The following is a 16,656-nucleotide window of genomic DNA, read 5'->3' on the forward strand; positions in this document are numbered from 1 at the left end:
GAAAGATTTGCCCAAAGTGAGAATTAAAATTGAGATCCTTCGCTCAGTAGTCACATGCGCGACAAATGGGGAAGTCTAAATTAAATCTGAGTGACTATCATTCTTCTCGATCACATAACCCACAAGGCTGTCTCAAAATGCTGATCGCGTGAGCACTCTGGGGTTAAAAAGCGAGTATTTACATACTCCTTAACATACAAACTTACAATTAAAAAAAAACGGCTTCAAACAAAATGTCCTTTGGCAACTTCATTTAACAATTGAATTACAATCAACTTGTAACAATAAAACTTCTTTTAACTGTAAAACGGGAATCACATACGAATTCCATGAAACCTTTACAATATGAAACTTTCAGAGACTTGAAAGCAAGTAATTGTACACAGCGTGAATACTTGATACCTCATGTGGATTTATTTATGAGAGTAAAATTGTTTTGCTGTTTTCATTTATTATTGTTTTACTCTGTAGCCAATGTAAAGGTAAATTGATCCAAAAAAATATACAACAACATTACTTACACAGATCGGGCAAAGGAAAATTCTTAGTATTAGCATGGAAATACTTTGGCGTCTATTGTGTGACAAAAGCCAAACTCTATTAGCATGAGCTTAACAAAATAATGGACATCAGTGGATGCTACTTTTATAGCACCATTACCCGCGCCTTTTAAAAATCTTTTTAATCAAGATCTATAATTAAGATATGATCCCTGGTCCGATCAACTCTACAATTTCTATCCCCCACAGGACCATGACACTTAGCTATGTATCTACATAATCGTGTAGATAGATGTGACATGTGTGAAGCTACACAAGATAGTACCAATTACTCACATCATGAAACCAGACGAGGCGATGTGTCTTGGGATTAGCCTTGACAGTGCACTCGAAGTAAACGTCATCACCCTCCTTGATCTCATCAGGGTTCAGGTTGGATCCCATCTTCAGATCCACTATTGGGACATCTGTTGAGAGAAACAGGAGATTAAAGTTAGTTAACTAAAATAAAATATAGTTAGCGATAGGATAAAAATTCTTAAAGATTGTAGGATCACTTTTAAGTATGGGACCGGAATGATATCACGCCACACAGAAAACCGACATAAAACAACAGTTGCGTTGTGTGAGTGAGTTTACCGAAGGCCCGATTACCTCTCTTCCCAATCCCCGATTCCCCAACTACCCTTAAATTCCTAACCCCCAAAAGGCCGACAACGCACTTGTAACGATTGCGGTGTTTCGGGTGTCCATGGGCGGCGGCGATTCCTTACCATCAGGTGATCCGTCTGCTCGTTTACCGTTTTATACCATAAAAAACACTATTATAAATGTATAAAAGTGATAAATAATCGTAACATGACATCTCATATTACCTATTTTAATTTCTATTTTGTACGTAATTTTTGAGTTTCAAAAAACCTTTCTGTGACATTATCTACTTTCAGTACATAATGTATCGTGTTTAATATTTATATTTTACAGACACAGAGGTGCAAATGCAAACAAACTTTTATTGATAAAACGAAAATAAAATGACAGTTTGATTGTTCTATCTATTCTCAAGTAAAAACATTTCATATTATTTTGTTATCTCTTCACTGTTGAACCAGTCTCAAGAGACGCGTCAAATGTAGTTATGTTGTCTGAAGATAATGAAATAAAAATTGCACTTTTACTATCAAAACTTAAATTTAATCAAACACAAACTATTTCAATTTTCAAACATCATTCAACTTCATATTTGTTTAACAGTTATAAACTACAATTTGATTCGAAGAGAATTGAACTTAGGCAACTTAAAAAAACAGTCTTCTAATGTTTTAACAAAGAAACTAACAAGTTAAAAGTTATCCAATCACAAGTTGATATCAGAATTAGTGAAATGACTTGAGTGGCATTACCAACTTGTAACTATAGTGGCAAGGACACGTGCTCGAAGACCAACATCTTAGATACTTAGTTCAGAATTAGTTTTTTCATTAAACTCAAAGTTCCTTCAGACGAACTTAAAGATATTTGTAAAGTTTGTTAGTAGAAAATAAACGAGAAAATTCATGTTGGATAACTTGTAACACATCATAGTTTGGAACGTAGAACTTTAGTCGACGCGCCCGAACTCTTTGCCATAGTTATGAAATGCGAATTACTGAAGTTTGTTAACAAAACATCAAGTGAAGCGACGAACGAAGATTTTAGATTCGGTAATGTTAAAGACTTCCTATATGAAGAAAATTGTAGACAACACGGTAATTTCGTTAAAGAAAAAAACGTAGAATTCGAAATAAGAGCTGCCAAAATCCTTTTTTCTTATGAACAAGATGAATTCGTGTATGTAGCAAAGGAAGAAATACCGACACTGAATCTCGAAATCCATCATCGTTTCTATAATCAAAATCCTTTCAATTCTGATTAATGCTTACTCTGAACACTGAGCCTCCATTTGTCCTCGTTAGCGGAATGTGTTTTCAACAGCAGCCACATGTAACTGTGGATACGTCACTGCTAAAATTTTATGTGACTCAACGTTTTTAGTGATACGTTTTGTTATTGGTATTTTCTTTCTATTATTGTCATCATCTATGCTACTGTCATTGATATTGGAAAGTGATTTTGAAATTAATTTCAAAGATTAAAAAACCTAATGTTTCGAATGAATTTATATTGCTAGAAATCATTCCTTTTTTCTATTAAAAGCATAAATGGAACCTTTCAAATATACAAACTAAAATGACTTATTAATACCTGAACAGCTATAAATTTAAAGCCCTACAGAATATTCAAACAACAAAACTCCCTTCGCAAATCCACACGCACCTCCCAAACATAAACACAGTTTCAACAATACACCAAACACGTGGAAATGCCAGGCCCATTGATGTGCTCAATCAAAACCCTTCAGAATCTCATCAGTACTCACAGTGCACATTGAGCCGCCATTTGTCTTCAATAGCAGAGTCCTGTATATGTTTGTTTTCAGCTCGGCACGTCAAATATTTGCCATCGTCCTCTACGCTGGGAACTAAGCTGAGCACGCTCAACGTCTCGTTGTTCTCGGAAAACTGTGAAAAGATGCGCTTTACGTTAAATTGCATTTGATATTGTATGCTCTAGAAGTGATTGTGTTGTTTGAGATCGCTGCGGTTATAAACTGGTGAGATGAGATTTTTCAGCTTAAGGTTCTTGTTGTTTCTGTTTTATGGATTTGTTGTTGCTTTATTTTTAGTGTTTATGGAGAAAATTTTATAAAAATCTACAAAGATGTCTTTCTGGCTTATCAAGTTCAAATTGAACTTAACTTTATTTCAAGTTTTAATTGAAGTGTAGATCTAGATCTATTGAAAAAATAACTACTTCTACGAAAAAAAGATTATTTCTACTTAATTTTAAAAACCTGATTATATCCCACAATTAATTTATTATTATTTTTTACATTTTATGGGTCGACGTTTGGCCGCTATCTCGCCTTTATCATCAGCGTAAGTGATGATGCGGCCTACGATGGAGCACGTCTGCCCATAAGCAACCTATTCACTCAGGCTTTGAAGATTATACCCATCAGGAAACACACTTGGGCAAAGTAAAGTAAAGTTAGCAAAGTTTATCACTTTAAGTCCCCATTTCATCTACAAAGACACGTTTAACCGCAAAAACTGCATTCAACTCACATTTTTCGCCATCCTCTTCAGCTGTCTATTATTCTTCCACCACGTGACGTAAGCCTCTGGTCTCGAACCTGTCGTTTTGCATTCCACCTCGTACCTCTTGTCAGCTGATACTTGCTTCTCTTTTGTTAGTATGTTCACTGTTATTGGTTTTACTGTGGAAACACAAATATTTTTTAATCTTTCCATACAACTGTTGCATCTGTTTTAATTTGTTTTCACTACTTAAATCATGTTGAAGGTTTTTTAAAGGATTTGATTTGGGCATTTTACTATGAAATTCATTTTGAGAAATTATTTCAAACATAATTAATTTCTCTTCTTTGTGTAACGTTGCATTTCGTTTGACAAGTTTATTTTTAATGTAATTTATTTATTTATTTATTTAAGTTTTATCTTACTAGCTAACAGATGATACATCCAAAACGCTTTAAATTAACAATTCGGTACATCCTCGTCATTTTGTTTAATAATATATAATGTCTTATAAGGATTAGCAAAATTAATATTAAAATATCACAAGAATAATATGTCAATAATATTAGAAAAAATACATCGAAGTCCCTTTTAGTATTAATATCATGTAGTTTTAATTAAAAAACAAAAATAAACTAATACGCAGTAGGTATCAGCAATAATTATGTTTTATGGTACGGTCTTATTTAAAATTATCTGAAATTCATTACACAAAGCTAATCCGTCGGCAAATAAATCTAGTTCATTGTGCTGTGCAATATGTTTCCAATGGCGCGGAGTGCGCGGTTGGTGGGCGCTTGGCGCGCTCGCTCGGTACGTGCGCGGGGCGGCTCCAGAAGACGCGGGCGGCGCCGCACGCTCACCTGTCCCTGCGAGTTTGCTGACACGTTGAAAAGTTCTAATATTTGGGGACTTCAAATGTGAATTATGGACAAATATTGTATGACTTCAGACATTGCCCTTCTGAATTTCAGCGTTTCCATGTCCACCATGCCAGACACAAATAAGGAAGGGTATAAGTAAGGATAGTATCCGTACTGTTTTTTATATATCCATCGAGCAAATTTACGTTGTATTTTTTCAATCATTAGAATATACTTTTCTTCGTAGGGATTCCAGATAACAGCAGCATATTCAAGCTTACTGCGCACATAAGCATTGTATAATACTCTCGCAACGCGTACATTATCAAATTGTGATGCAGTCCTCATGACAAACCCTAACATTTTGTACGCTGACTTACAAATTTTGTTGATGTGCGTATGAAAGTCTAATTTGTAATCCATTACTAATCCTAAGTCCCTAATCTCATAAACTCTTTCCAATGAAGCGTCAGATAACTTATAATTGAAAATAATGGGCTGTGATTTTCGCGTGAAAGTTATTATTTTACATTTAAAGGTATTGAACGGAAGATGATTTTCTTGACTCCATACAGACACCGCATCAATATCTTTCTGTAATGTGTCAGCGTCAGCCTCAGTTTCAATACCAAGAGTTAGCTTTAGGTCATCCGCAAATAGGAGACATTCGGAAGTCAAAACAACATCTGGTAAATCGTTGATAAATATAAGGAATAGTAAAGGTCCCAACGTACTACCTTGACTTACTCCTGATCTAGTAAAGTAGTCTCCCGAGTCACAGCTATTCAACCGCACATATTGACGTCGGTTATTTAGGTAACAGGAGAAAAAATTGAGGAGCTTTGGTACGAATCCAATGATCGCCAGCTTTTCCAATAGCAAATCATTATCCACTAGGTCGAAGGTTTTTGAAATCGAAGTAAGCCGCATCGACTTGCATACGCTTATCCATTTGTGCGCAGATATAGTCTACATGCGAGACCAAGTTGGTGGTGGTGGAGCGAGCTGTACGAAACCCATGCTGGCTGTTATGTAGCTGGTGACCGATTTGGCAGTTGATGCGATCACTTAAAATTGCTTCAAAGATCTTACCAAAAACGGATAGGACAGCTATAGGTCTGAACGAAGTGACGTCTGCACCTCCGTCTCCTTTAGGAACAGGAGTGACTCGGGATAACTTCCAGCTCTCTGGATATCTTGACTGAGTTAAAGAAAGATTGTATAAGTACAGCAGAGGCCGTCCAATGACCGATATACAGTCCCTGACTAGGAAGACAGGAATGCCATCCGGCCCACCAGCTGATCGTGGTTTGAGGCGTCTCACTGCCTTCTTCAGATCGTTACCATCGACTGTCGTGATGGAAACAGAGGCTACATCCCGATGGATGTATGCATAAGCGGTTTTAATAGCAGTATCCGGATTTAGCACGGGTTTTTCTGCATGGAAAACGGACGCGTAATGTTGTATTACTTACAATTTATATCTAAAATAAGGACTTTGGTCTCAGGTTGCGCGAGGTTGGTGTTGGAGGCTTGGCAGACGAGCCTGGAGTTCAAATGTTGGCGGCCAACGTTGGGGAACGTCAGCGTATTCACCGTCACACCATCAGCTCTTTGCTCGAACGAATCATCTATCACCACATTTTCTAAATACCACGTCACCCGTGGCCTTGGTCTACCTGTGGAAGAAAAAGAAACATTGAAATCTAGTATTCACCTAATTCATTTATTATTATATCATAGTTTGTTTGAGCTATTAGGGCTGCGCCAAGAAAAATCACCGTCTACCTAAAAATCGATATGGTGTCGAAATAGACATATTTTGTCGATAATTATCTGGAGTTCGTGGTCGCCATCATTATTCTTATTGACAAATTGTCCCTCCAATCATAACCCGGTTTAATGGCTTCATTTTTCTTTCTGACACGACTCGGCTCTCAACAAAGAATGAAATATGTTAAAGTTATTTCAAAATCAAGATGACTTTTGGTGGAAATTCTCAGAAGCTTAGTAAAGATATCCTTGATAGTAATTGTAAACAAATTATAGAGCTGAACTCCACCGAAATTGTTGTTAAAGTAAATTTTATTAAAAGGAATCAATTTTCAATTATAACCGTTGTAACTAATAACTATTAGTTCTATGATTTGGTGTTAAGTTAATTTCAAGTTAGAAGTTCTTGAATAACAATTTGTTGTTTACTATCGGTTTCCTTATTAAAATTAATGTTATCACGAAGAGCTATTGTATCCTGGTCTTCAATATAATGATGTTGTATAACCATTATCATAGCTTGTGTCATAGAACTGTTATCGCTAACGTCATAACCATTTCCCATATGTTCCCCATCATTAACGCCCACGAGTCCTGTGTGTTCATCATTTATAGTGTCATTGTTCTGTCCGGTCCCAAATTATGCTATGGGATCGAAATGTTTTATTGTTTAACACTCGAAGGCAACAATTATAGCCTCTAATTGGTCGGATAGCTTTAAAGGTTTGTTATTGATTCGTTTTGTTTTATCAATTATTTGGTCATTACTATTGTAGTTCTTATTTTTTGTGTAGCGGTGATGAATTGATTTATTTCGATTGACCACTTTTAGTAAAATTTCTTCATTTTCTATATTGCCTTTAGACGATTTTGTATATTATAACTTTACGAACTTTTGCTTTCACAAAAGTTCTGAACTAGAGTATCGTATGGAGTTTCTTACTCGTTCTTCTTGATATGAATATACACCTTGATACAAGCAAATAGCCTTGAAAAACTGGAGGACTCATAGTATTTTTTTTTATTTTGTCTGAAAATTTAAAATCGAAAAAAGGTTTTCCTATAATATGTTGTCAGAGAGTTTGTTTTCTCCTTTAAAATGAAACTACCACTGTACTGTACTGTCTAAAACTATAACAGCAATTATTGATTACCTACAAGCCGTGATATATCTCCAAAGTCAAAAGATGCACACTAAACCCTAATACCTACTTCATCTGTCTCACCTGTCTTAGTTCTAAGTCCTAGACATCTTGTTTCATTTCCCTTTACGTTTCAGTGCCTACGGTTTATTTTACCTGACAGTAAGCTGTATTAGCTTAAGCCAAGACATCTGCATGTTAGTCCTAGATTAAACAGCCTCTCTTAGAGCCATTTACTATTCCAGTAAATCTCTGTGACTTAGATAATTTCCTTTTAATTGGATGGGTTAGATACATGTGTTGGTCTTAGGTAGTTTTAGTTTGTATTTCTTTAGTTTTAGTATCTAGCTGTTCGCATATAATTATACATATTTGGATCGATTTTTTATTATTATTTTGTATTTGATTTTAATGTAAGTTTTTATTATTTTTATGTAGCGCAAGAGTTCGTTCCATTATCTCTGCCTTATTCGTGGGACACGGGTGTGAGGTTATGTATGTAAGTTGTCGTCAGGCTTTCAAATTCTAGTTTCTTAAAAAAACGTAGGTTGTATAACAAAATGAGACTGTACGGTATTGAATTCCGTGGTACGTGGTACATATATGCAAAAAATATGAAAAAGTAGTATTGTTTGCAATATTCTGCGTAAGTATAAAGTATCGAATACTTGGAATTTTAAAATAAATTGTAAATTAAAAATTCCTAGATTTCTTGCACCTGATGCTTACATTATAAATATTTTTTTCCAATAAAAACTCAAGTTATACTGAAAAGTAACTGAGTTTAATATTACAATTTTAATTTATACAGAACATTTATATGATTTTTTTAAAGACGATTCAATTAAAAATCTGCAGTGAAAATTATATAATATTTTCATGAATAAATAAAACTATGCATTACCGGTCGAGTGTTTGCAATAGTATCTAGTGTGTAGGTTCAACCTCAATTTAATGAAAGCATTATTGTTAAGTGTTAATTGATTCAGGGATTTACATGACTGGCTAATAAAGTAGGTTTTAACTTTTTAATATCTTTCTTGTATCTTTGTTGTCTAAAGCGGTAGCTGTGCAACCGGTTGCCGTGCTACGTATAGTGGGTTCAATTGCCGCAAGAGCAACTCTTTGTGTGATCCACAAATTTTTGTTTCGGGACTTTGTAAACGCAACCACGATACAGAAGAAAATCCTAGTGTAAATAAAAAGTTATAAACAAAATAGGTAACATTATTATTCTGCTTACCTCCTTCTACTTCACATATGAGCAGGACGTTGGATCCTTCGTTGTAAGGCTCCACTAGTTTCGTTCTGTCTCTTCTCTTTGCGTCGTATATTGTAGGACGATTTGGTGGTACTGTTGGAAAGAAAGCAGATATATAATATTATAATTTGTATAACATCGAGAATAATCTCTTAACCGACGAGCATGCATGAAGAGACTGATGACTGAAGAAGCGAAAAAGGTATGTAAGATTCCGTAGCAATTGGCGTTCCTTAGTCTTTGCCTACCCCCATGGGATACAGGCCTGGGGTTATGTTTGTATATACTATCGATTCGTTGATATCAAATATATGTCATAAATAAATATATTTTTCAGGGTAAATGATGACAACAGAGGTAAAATGTCCTCGTCATTAATTCAACAATCGCACTATTTTGTGTTAACTTGAAATTGAAAACTGTGCTGCAGTGTCACTGCATATAACTAAAAACAAAATTTATTTTTTAGCGGTGGCCGACTTATCGTAGGTGTCAAGGAAAGTAAAATAATTAAGACATACTAAAATAAAATACTTACTAATAACAGTAAAATTAACTTTGAGGTTCCTAGTAGGCGAATTCTTGAAGTCTACCCTGCATCTATAAACGCCAGCATCGCTGGCTATCACATTGTCCACCATGAGGACCGCGGGAGTCGCACTGCCGCGGAAGAACGCTCTGTTCCCGAAGACCGTGGGAGAAGACCAGAGCTTCGGCTGGTTGATGGAGCGGCCTCTGATGTCGTAGCTGGAAATATTTATTAGTTTAGCATTTCTTAAGTCAAAGTCAAAGCATTTATTGCCGATACATACTTTGAATACATAAAAAAAGAATTGACTGTCAATTTGTCCGTCAGTGAAGTAAATTAGTGCTAATATAGGTACTCTATCACTAATAGTTTCCAGGAAAAATATTGAGGCTGTAATTTGGAATACTATAAATAAAGCAGTTCTAGTAAATTACGGTAAATTGGTACTAACTACATAACATTAGACTAGTTCCATAAATTGGTTGTATTTTTAGTGTTATTCAGGTTGATTTGTTAATAAGTGGGTATATAATAATTTCATCGAAATTGATTTCGCCTTTTGATATATTTTATATTATCAAACGCTTCTGAGAGGTTTATCATAATCCAAGAATGAAGATGAAAGTCGAACCTGGTTTTAATTCAGAATATGTCCTATCTTCAGAATGGCTGGAAGAAGTTATGAGATTTCCAATATCCCACAAGACAAGATGATGTAATAAATGTATCGAATTGAGAAAAATCTGTATTTTAGGAATAATATAAATCAGAGTATCCTTTTACTAATATATGTATCTATTAATGAAAGGATATCATCAGTATATTCTACTCCATCAAACACAAAATCAAAAGCACCTACAAATAACACACAAAACAGACTAAAATTTTCCTTCACATTCTACATTAAAAACCGGGCCTCCAGTGTCCTCAGTCCTAATATTAATTACTTCAATATCATTTCGTGTACCTGTGTCACCATTAGTCAAAGTGTTTCCTGGCGTGAAAACTAACAGAGGCCCACGTGCCATGTCTCCATTATCACTCGTCCCTAATTTGACAATAGTGTCTACTGTCCACATTTCTTGTTTTCATACTTCCATTTAAAGATTATAATTTTCGTTAATTGCAGTGTAATTTGATTGGGTATTCAATTTTGTGATGGATTCAACTTTGTTTATTGTGGTTTTATTGAATCGGGTGTGAATATCTCTTATGACTTTAAGGTTTTAGTTAAAGTAATAAATAATATAGTAGTCTTAATACTCATTACAGATCAATTTGAATTCTTTTCATTCTGATAGGACGGCATCATAGAAAACCGACGTGAAACAAGGCTTGCATTATGTTTCTTTATGTGAGTGAGGTTAACGGAGGTCCCCCTTCTCTTCCTAATCCTGATTTTTCAACAACCCTTTAATTCGTAACCCGCAAAAAGCTGGCAACACATTTGTAACGCCTTTGGTATTTAGGGTGTTCAAGGACGACGGCAATTGCTTACCATTAGGCGATACGTCTGCTCGTTTACTCGTTTATACCATAAACAAATGGTATATGACTACACTACTTGCTTATATTTAACCAAATCTCAATTCTTTTAGCATCATCGTCATACAATCCATCTAAATAGATGGATTAAGTCCTAAGCCTTAAATATTTTTTTCATTTTCACCTGTACAAAGGCTGGTCACCATCAGACTCCTTGAACCACAGCACCATCACCACGTCGTCATCTGAGTGCAGCGGCTGAATGTCGCACGGTAGTGATGCTTTCTTCCCCAGCACTCCCTGCACGTCTGATGTTGGCACTGTTGAAGAAAGGTCAAAATTAATACAAATACAGTAGGTATTGACAGATATTCAAGTTTATTGGTTATTGACAAGATGTAGGTATCCTAAAACATTTTACTTCAACTTAAATCATGTTCTTATCTAGAATCTATGTCAATCATACTCAGTCGTTGAGTAGTTTCGATATGTAGAATATTATGATTTAGATAATTGCCGTTTTCCTGTGAAGTTTCCAATACTGAGCAGGCCGGTAGTGTCGAAACAAATCACACAGAGTGCGTGCCTACCGAGACCGCTAGCCCACAGCGGCCCGTAAAAGATTGCTACCTATTTACCTTCATAACTTTACCTAAAATCATGACCTACACTTACACACGTTCGATGTTATCCAATAAACCACATCCTAAATACGAATATAATTACGTACCCTCAAAAAATTCTCCTCATTTCCCGTCACGCGATTCTCGTTCTAAACGTACAAATTATAATGTCTATAATTGCTCACGCGTTCCCTCCACTCACACAAATTGCGGTGCCTTGGGCAACACGCCATATTATTCCTTGTTATTTCGTCACGGAGTAGTTTTGGTGAAAAAGTAACAACATGAACATTGCTTGCGAACATGCCAACTCGAACAAACGTTCTTTGATGTGTATGGGATATGATTTGTCTAACAAACAAATGTTGATAGTTCGTAAACGATCGCGAAACTTTTTGTGGAAACCCTGAACTGTTTCCTTTATTTCGTTCCTTGCAATAAGAGCTAGAATACGAGCAGCGAGAAATAAAACAGCATTTAAAATATTTCTGAGAGAATGGCCTGAACAAATGACGGAGTAAAATATAAACCTGTTTTATAATGGAACTATAAACTTTCCTGAAGCGAAATTATATTGATTTAGTTATAAATATACTATAAACATGTTTACAAGGAAGATTGTATTTACTAAATTCATTTTCCGCGTAACCTACGCTTTCTACGTTTTTGTATCATAATATTTTTCAGCTCCATTTATTCTTAGAAGTAACGTTGGAGTTCAGTCTAAGAACCAATTAGGAACTACTGAGTGCGCATAAAAATTGAATGGAAAATTAATTCATCTTATCTCGTAAAATGTAATACAAAGTAAATCCTCGTTCATTCACCATACTTCTATAAGCAAAAACATTAATTCAATTTAGAGCCTAAGTTTTCAATTTTCAAATCAATATAATCTAGAGCACCAAAGCTTTATTTAATAATTGAAGGTCAAAACTATAAACTATCTACTAGCAGCAGTCGTAAAATAGTCATAAAGCCTAGAAAGGTCCCAATTTTAATAGAATCTTAACACTAGAACCCTTATATCGTCCATGAAGAGTATGTAGGCTCTGGTGATTAAATTCTAGTGTTTTATATTGACGTCAGAAAATCGCTATTTTTACTATACACTCACTGACTGACTCACTCATCAAAAACCTAGACCACTTCCAATGGTCGTATTGACTTGAAATTTGGCATGGAGGTAGGTCTTTAGGTCAAGGTAAAGGAAAAAATCTGAAAATCGATCGAAGGGTCCCTAACTAATGGAACATTGTTTCAAACGATTACATGAGTTTCGTTAAAACTTTGTGTGAAAGCAAAAAGTAATCATGTGAGTAAATTCGATATTGTCTTAACTTCTTCATTTTAAGTTTTTCTAGATTCTTCTGCGATGTCTTTTCTTTTTTTTTTAGTTCTTGTGTAACTTAGTTTGATGTCTTAACTTAAGACAAACCCAAATATATTTTAAGTTTCACGTAGTTCGTAATATTTTGGTTGAACTTTCGAAGGTAATTTGGAGGTCGATCCATCAAATTGTAATAGTCACCTTTATTGGGTAACACGAACTACTGGGAAAGGTTTTGATTGTAATGATGGAGGCTATGGTTTTATTTTTGGAGTAGAAAAAACAATGGTTACGTGTTTTGAAAATGTGTGTGGAAGGGTCATGCAAGTTGTAGTCCATGTAAAATCAGGAGCAGGTTTAGAGGCCCCAGTGCTCCTTACAGGTGATGAGGGTAGTTTTAGGGAGGTCAAAATCCCAATCTCCCTAGTCTTTTATACCCAGAAAGCTAGGCGCCCATTGAAGGTTTCCACACGTCATCAAAAAAAAGATGATATCAAAAATTTATGACTATCACAACCACTTAGAAAACAAAATAAGAAAACACACACACACTAAAAAACATACTATAACACAGAAAAAAATAGTAAAGATTTTAGAAAATTGGCAAGATTTTCAAAAAAACCAACGATCACTGCATCCACTTTAAAACGATGACAGCATCATAAAGAAGATATTATAAGAGATATAATCTCCAAGTTCCATCTTAATTCCCAGATTAAAATGCAAATCAAAAACACTCGTCTTGATTCTGTGTCGTCAATAGACTGAAAAGTTTTCATGTAAGCCGCGTTGAGGCGTGTTGACCCAGTTTATGTTCACGTCGAAACACTACCGACTAGAAATTTACCTTTTTATTTTATTTAATAAAAGTTGAGCGTTAAAAAAACAAGTTTATTTCTTTAATAACTTGGAATTTATACGGTGTCTGCTTTTGTGTGTGTAGAGTAGGTACGCGTACGTTGGAATCGGTTTAATAAATTTTAATGTTGTATTTTTTTAAAATGTGTAGCTTTTGCATCCTTTTTGTAGGATTTTATCTCGTTTGACATTATTTGTATGACTTTCTTCAGTGATTTGCTTCGCTTGCTCTTTTACGGAACAGAGAGTAAAGGTCCCTAAGAAAAGGAGGATCCTCTGACCAGGCGAGGTGATCATGCTTGGCGGATTTTTTCTGCCCAACTTCTGTCATCTGTCACTTGTTATGTGTCGCCACACTCTTAGCAAGTTAATATCAAAGAAATCAAAACTTTTAATGACAATACTCAAGTTCGATACTAAATAAACACACTATACTGATAATTTAGTTCAACAAAAATGGAATTTAAAATCCAAACTCAATTTCAAACTCCTTTCTAAACACAATGTAGCATGTTTAAAAAACATGACTGCATCCACTACGGAGTCACGTCACAACTTCGATCCGATATCAGCAACGTATTGTCGCATCCCATCTCAGAACCGATTGTTTTTCTTTCATCGCCAAACGAACATAAAAATAACGTCAACATATAAAAACATAGCTTGATAAAAACGTACTTCGATAACATAGAATAATTTAAATGTAATAAAAGCCGGATATTGGTAAATGTAACCGAAATCTGTGGTTTCTTGCAAGCAAGTCACGTCTGAGACTCGATCGTTACGCATATTTATATTCTCGTTTACTTTATATTAAAACTTATTTTTATTAAAGCGTATTTCTATTCACGGTTTGATATCTTTCATGAAAATATTAAGTGACACTTTCCTTTGCCATATCGCTTGTTGTTGATTCGATATTAGTTCTTGTTGTTATTGGTTTAAGGTTTTTATTGCTGTCGTAAAAACATATTGCACCTGTGTTTTGGTATAGTTTTGAGTGTACGATTAGATTTCGTTTGTGAAATCTTTAATAGCCGTCGTAGCCTAGGATTTCGTTGAAATTGAAGTATAAAAGGCAAGAAGTTTTAGTTTAAAATTTTATATCGTAGGTTATTTATCTACTCATAAAAATCTCATCGTCTCTCAAGTCAAAATTGCCAGCTTGCTCTGATGATATGATCAAAACAGCTTTGCACTTTTATGTCATGCAAATATTGTTTTTTTTATGGGAATTTAATTAATATAATAGCGAGTCACTTTATAACTGAAATTCGTGAACGTTTTCTAGCATTAGCAACAATCTTTAAAGCCGCATTTCTGCTAAAACAAAGGAATTGTAAGTCATTTTATCAAATTAAATAATAATCATAGAAAAATCATCATTGCCACCTTCGATGGCGAGAGCACCATCTTTCTAACTTGACAAAATTATCCCAAAATACCAACACAACACCACACGCTACCAATTTACGAACCCAATAATTACTTTAACACTTTAAATAAATCAAAATCATTGACTTTGACCCCACTCTTCCACTTCCCGAAGGAAATGAACGGTGAAGAAAATTACCGACCAATCAGTGACCGGCTCACGTTTTGTTCTTAAGTAGTTCAAAGCCGTGGAGTTACTACGCTAAAGATTTTATCGTAACTGTGTTTTATAATGTAATGTTTATTATTAAAAATACTTCACACGACATGTTTTTGGTTGATTATGTGGGGTTTTGGTCAAGCGGTTGTAAGTTGCTGAAATACAATGATTTTGGGTTTAATTTTGAGTGAGCTTAAAATCTATTTAGTGTGTTTATGATTAGTTTCAAAGTTGTGCTGTTATTATTTTATATATTTTTATTTATATATGCTTCATTATGTACACATTTAAGTAGCCTAGGTTACATACATTTTAAGTAATATGCGTACAATTATGGGCGGTCTTATGAGATAATGGTGATTTTTTCCAGACAAAATGGAATATTTAAAAAATCCATTTAAAGATTATTATTAAATCGAAATGTATGTCGTTTGATGTTGAATAACTTTTCTTGCTTTACGGAATTTTCCATTTAAAAAAATATTTGCGAAACAAAATAAGATCGAGAGTGTACTGAAATATTTACCATCAATTTATATGCTTGACTATTTTACATAATAGCATTAAATAGAAAAGCTAACTTCCCGGGTTCGTGTCCCAAAGAAATTGAGTTATCTAACAGACGGGGAGGAATTTTAAAATAATTATAATCTGCTCTCCGATGGCCAAAGGGTGGTCCGAGCATCAATATCCGGATTCCCGTTATGAATTCTCCGAAATGAATTTTAAAAAGTTTTCGATTACAGTTTTTCTGTTTTAAGCGATGCCCGTTTTTCATTGAAAATTTTTAAGTACGTAGGGAAAATATTGAGTGAGAATTGATAGTTTAAATTGTGTATTTTAATGATAAAACAATAATTTGGAGTCTATAAGTTTTGATTCTAAGAAACCAGTAAAGTGTGGGAGAGCCATGCTTCGGCGTGTGGGCCGGCTTGGCCGGAGTGATACCACGGCCTCACAGATAACCGACGTAAAACAACGTTGACGTCGTGTTATGTTTCGTTGTGTGAGTGAGGTTACCGGAGGCCCAATTACCCCAGCGGCGGCGAATGCTTACCACCAGGTGATCCGTCTGCTGTCTGTTTACCGGGTTATACCATAAAAAGTAAAATCTCTTTACAAAAAGTTTGCACAATTGGTTTTTAAATTAATACCGGTGCCTATTTATATGAAAAAAATAACATGATGTAATCTGTTTTTATACTGTCTATTTGAGCTTATAGCTATAGTACATGTACCTACAATATTAACCGTCTATTTTTTTACTAACAAAACAACTTTCGACCCTAATACCAAGAACTAGTAATCCGATTATGATCAGTTCTCGATAATTTGTATCGTAGTATCAACAACAGATTACTGAAGACATAATATAACAAGGTACAACAATTTGTAATAACATAAAGACTCGAACTAACGTAGGCAGTCTCTCTGCCTACACTACTTTCGCCTACATGAGGATTTTTCTTGCTTTAACGACCTTATTTATAAATAGAGATAAATGGTTTGTATGTATGTTTGTATATGATGTATTAGTTACATGTATTTTCTTGCCTTT

General features: G+C 34.8%; 1 protein-coding gene across 1 annotated transcript in view; it reads right to left on the minus strand.

Moving 5' to 3' along the window:
- The window catches only part of LOC118275455 (hemicentin-1), a 296,991-nt gene that overhangs the window by 15,836 nt on the left and 264,499 nt on the right, over window positions 1-16,656 (minus strand). Inside the window, exons 5-11 of the mRNA XM_035593419.2 lie at window positions 10,878-11,013; window positions 9,218-9,426; window positions 8,662-8,772; window positions 5,979-6,182; window positions 3,668-3,819; window positions 2,920-3,061; window positions 837-967 (exon numbers count right to left, since the gene is read on the minus strand). Of these exons, the coding sequence (XP_035449312.1) occupies window positions 837-967; window positions 2,920-3,061; window positions 3,668-3,819; window positions 5,979-6,182; window positions 8,662-8,772; window positions 9,218-9,426; window positions 10,878-11,013 (1,085 nt within the window). The remainder of the gene's footprint in view (window positions 1-836; window positions 968-2,919; window positions 3,062-3,667; window positions 3,820-5,978; window positions 6,183-8,661; window positions 8,773-9,217; window positions 9,427-10,877; window positions 11,014-16,656) is intronic.

This window comes from Spodoptera frugiperda, chromosome 8 (genome assembly GCF_023101765.2).
Source record: "Spodoptera frugiperda isolate SF20-4 chromosome 8, AGI-APGP_CSIRO_Sfru_2.0, whole genome shotgun sequence".
NCBI lineage: Eukaryota > Metazoa > Arthropoda > Insecta > Lepidoptera > Noctuidae > Spodoptera > Spodoptera frugiperda.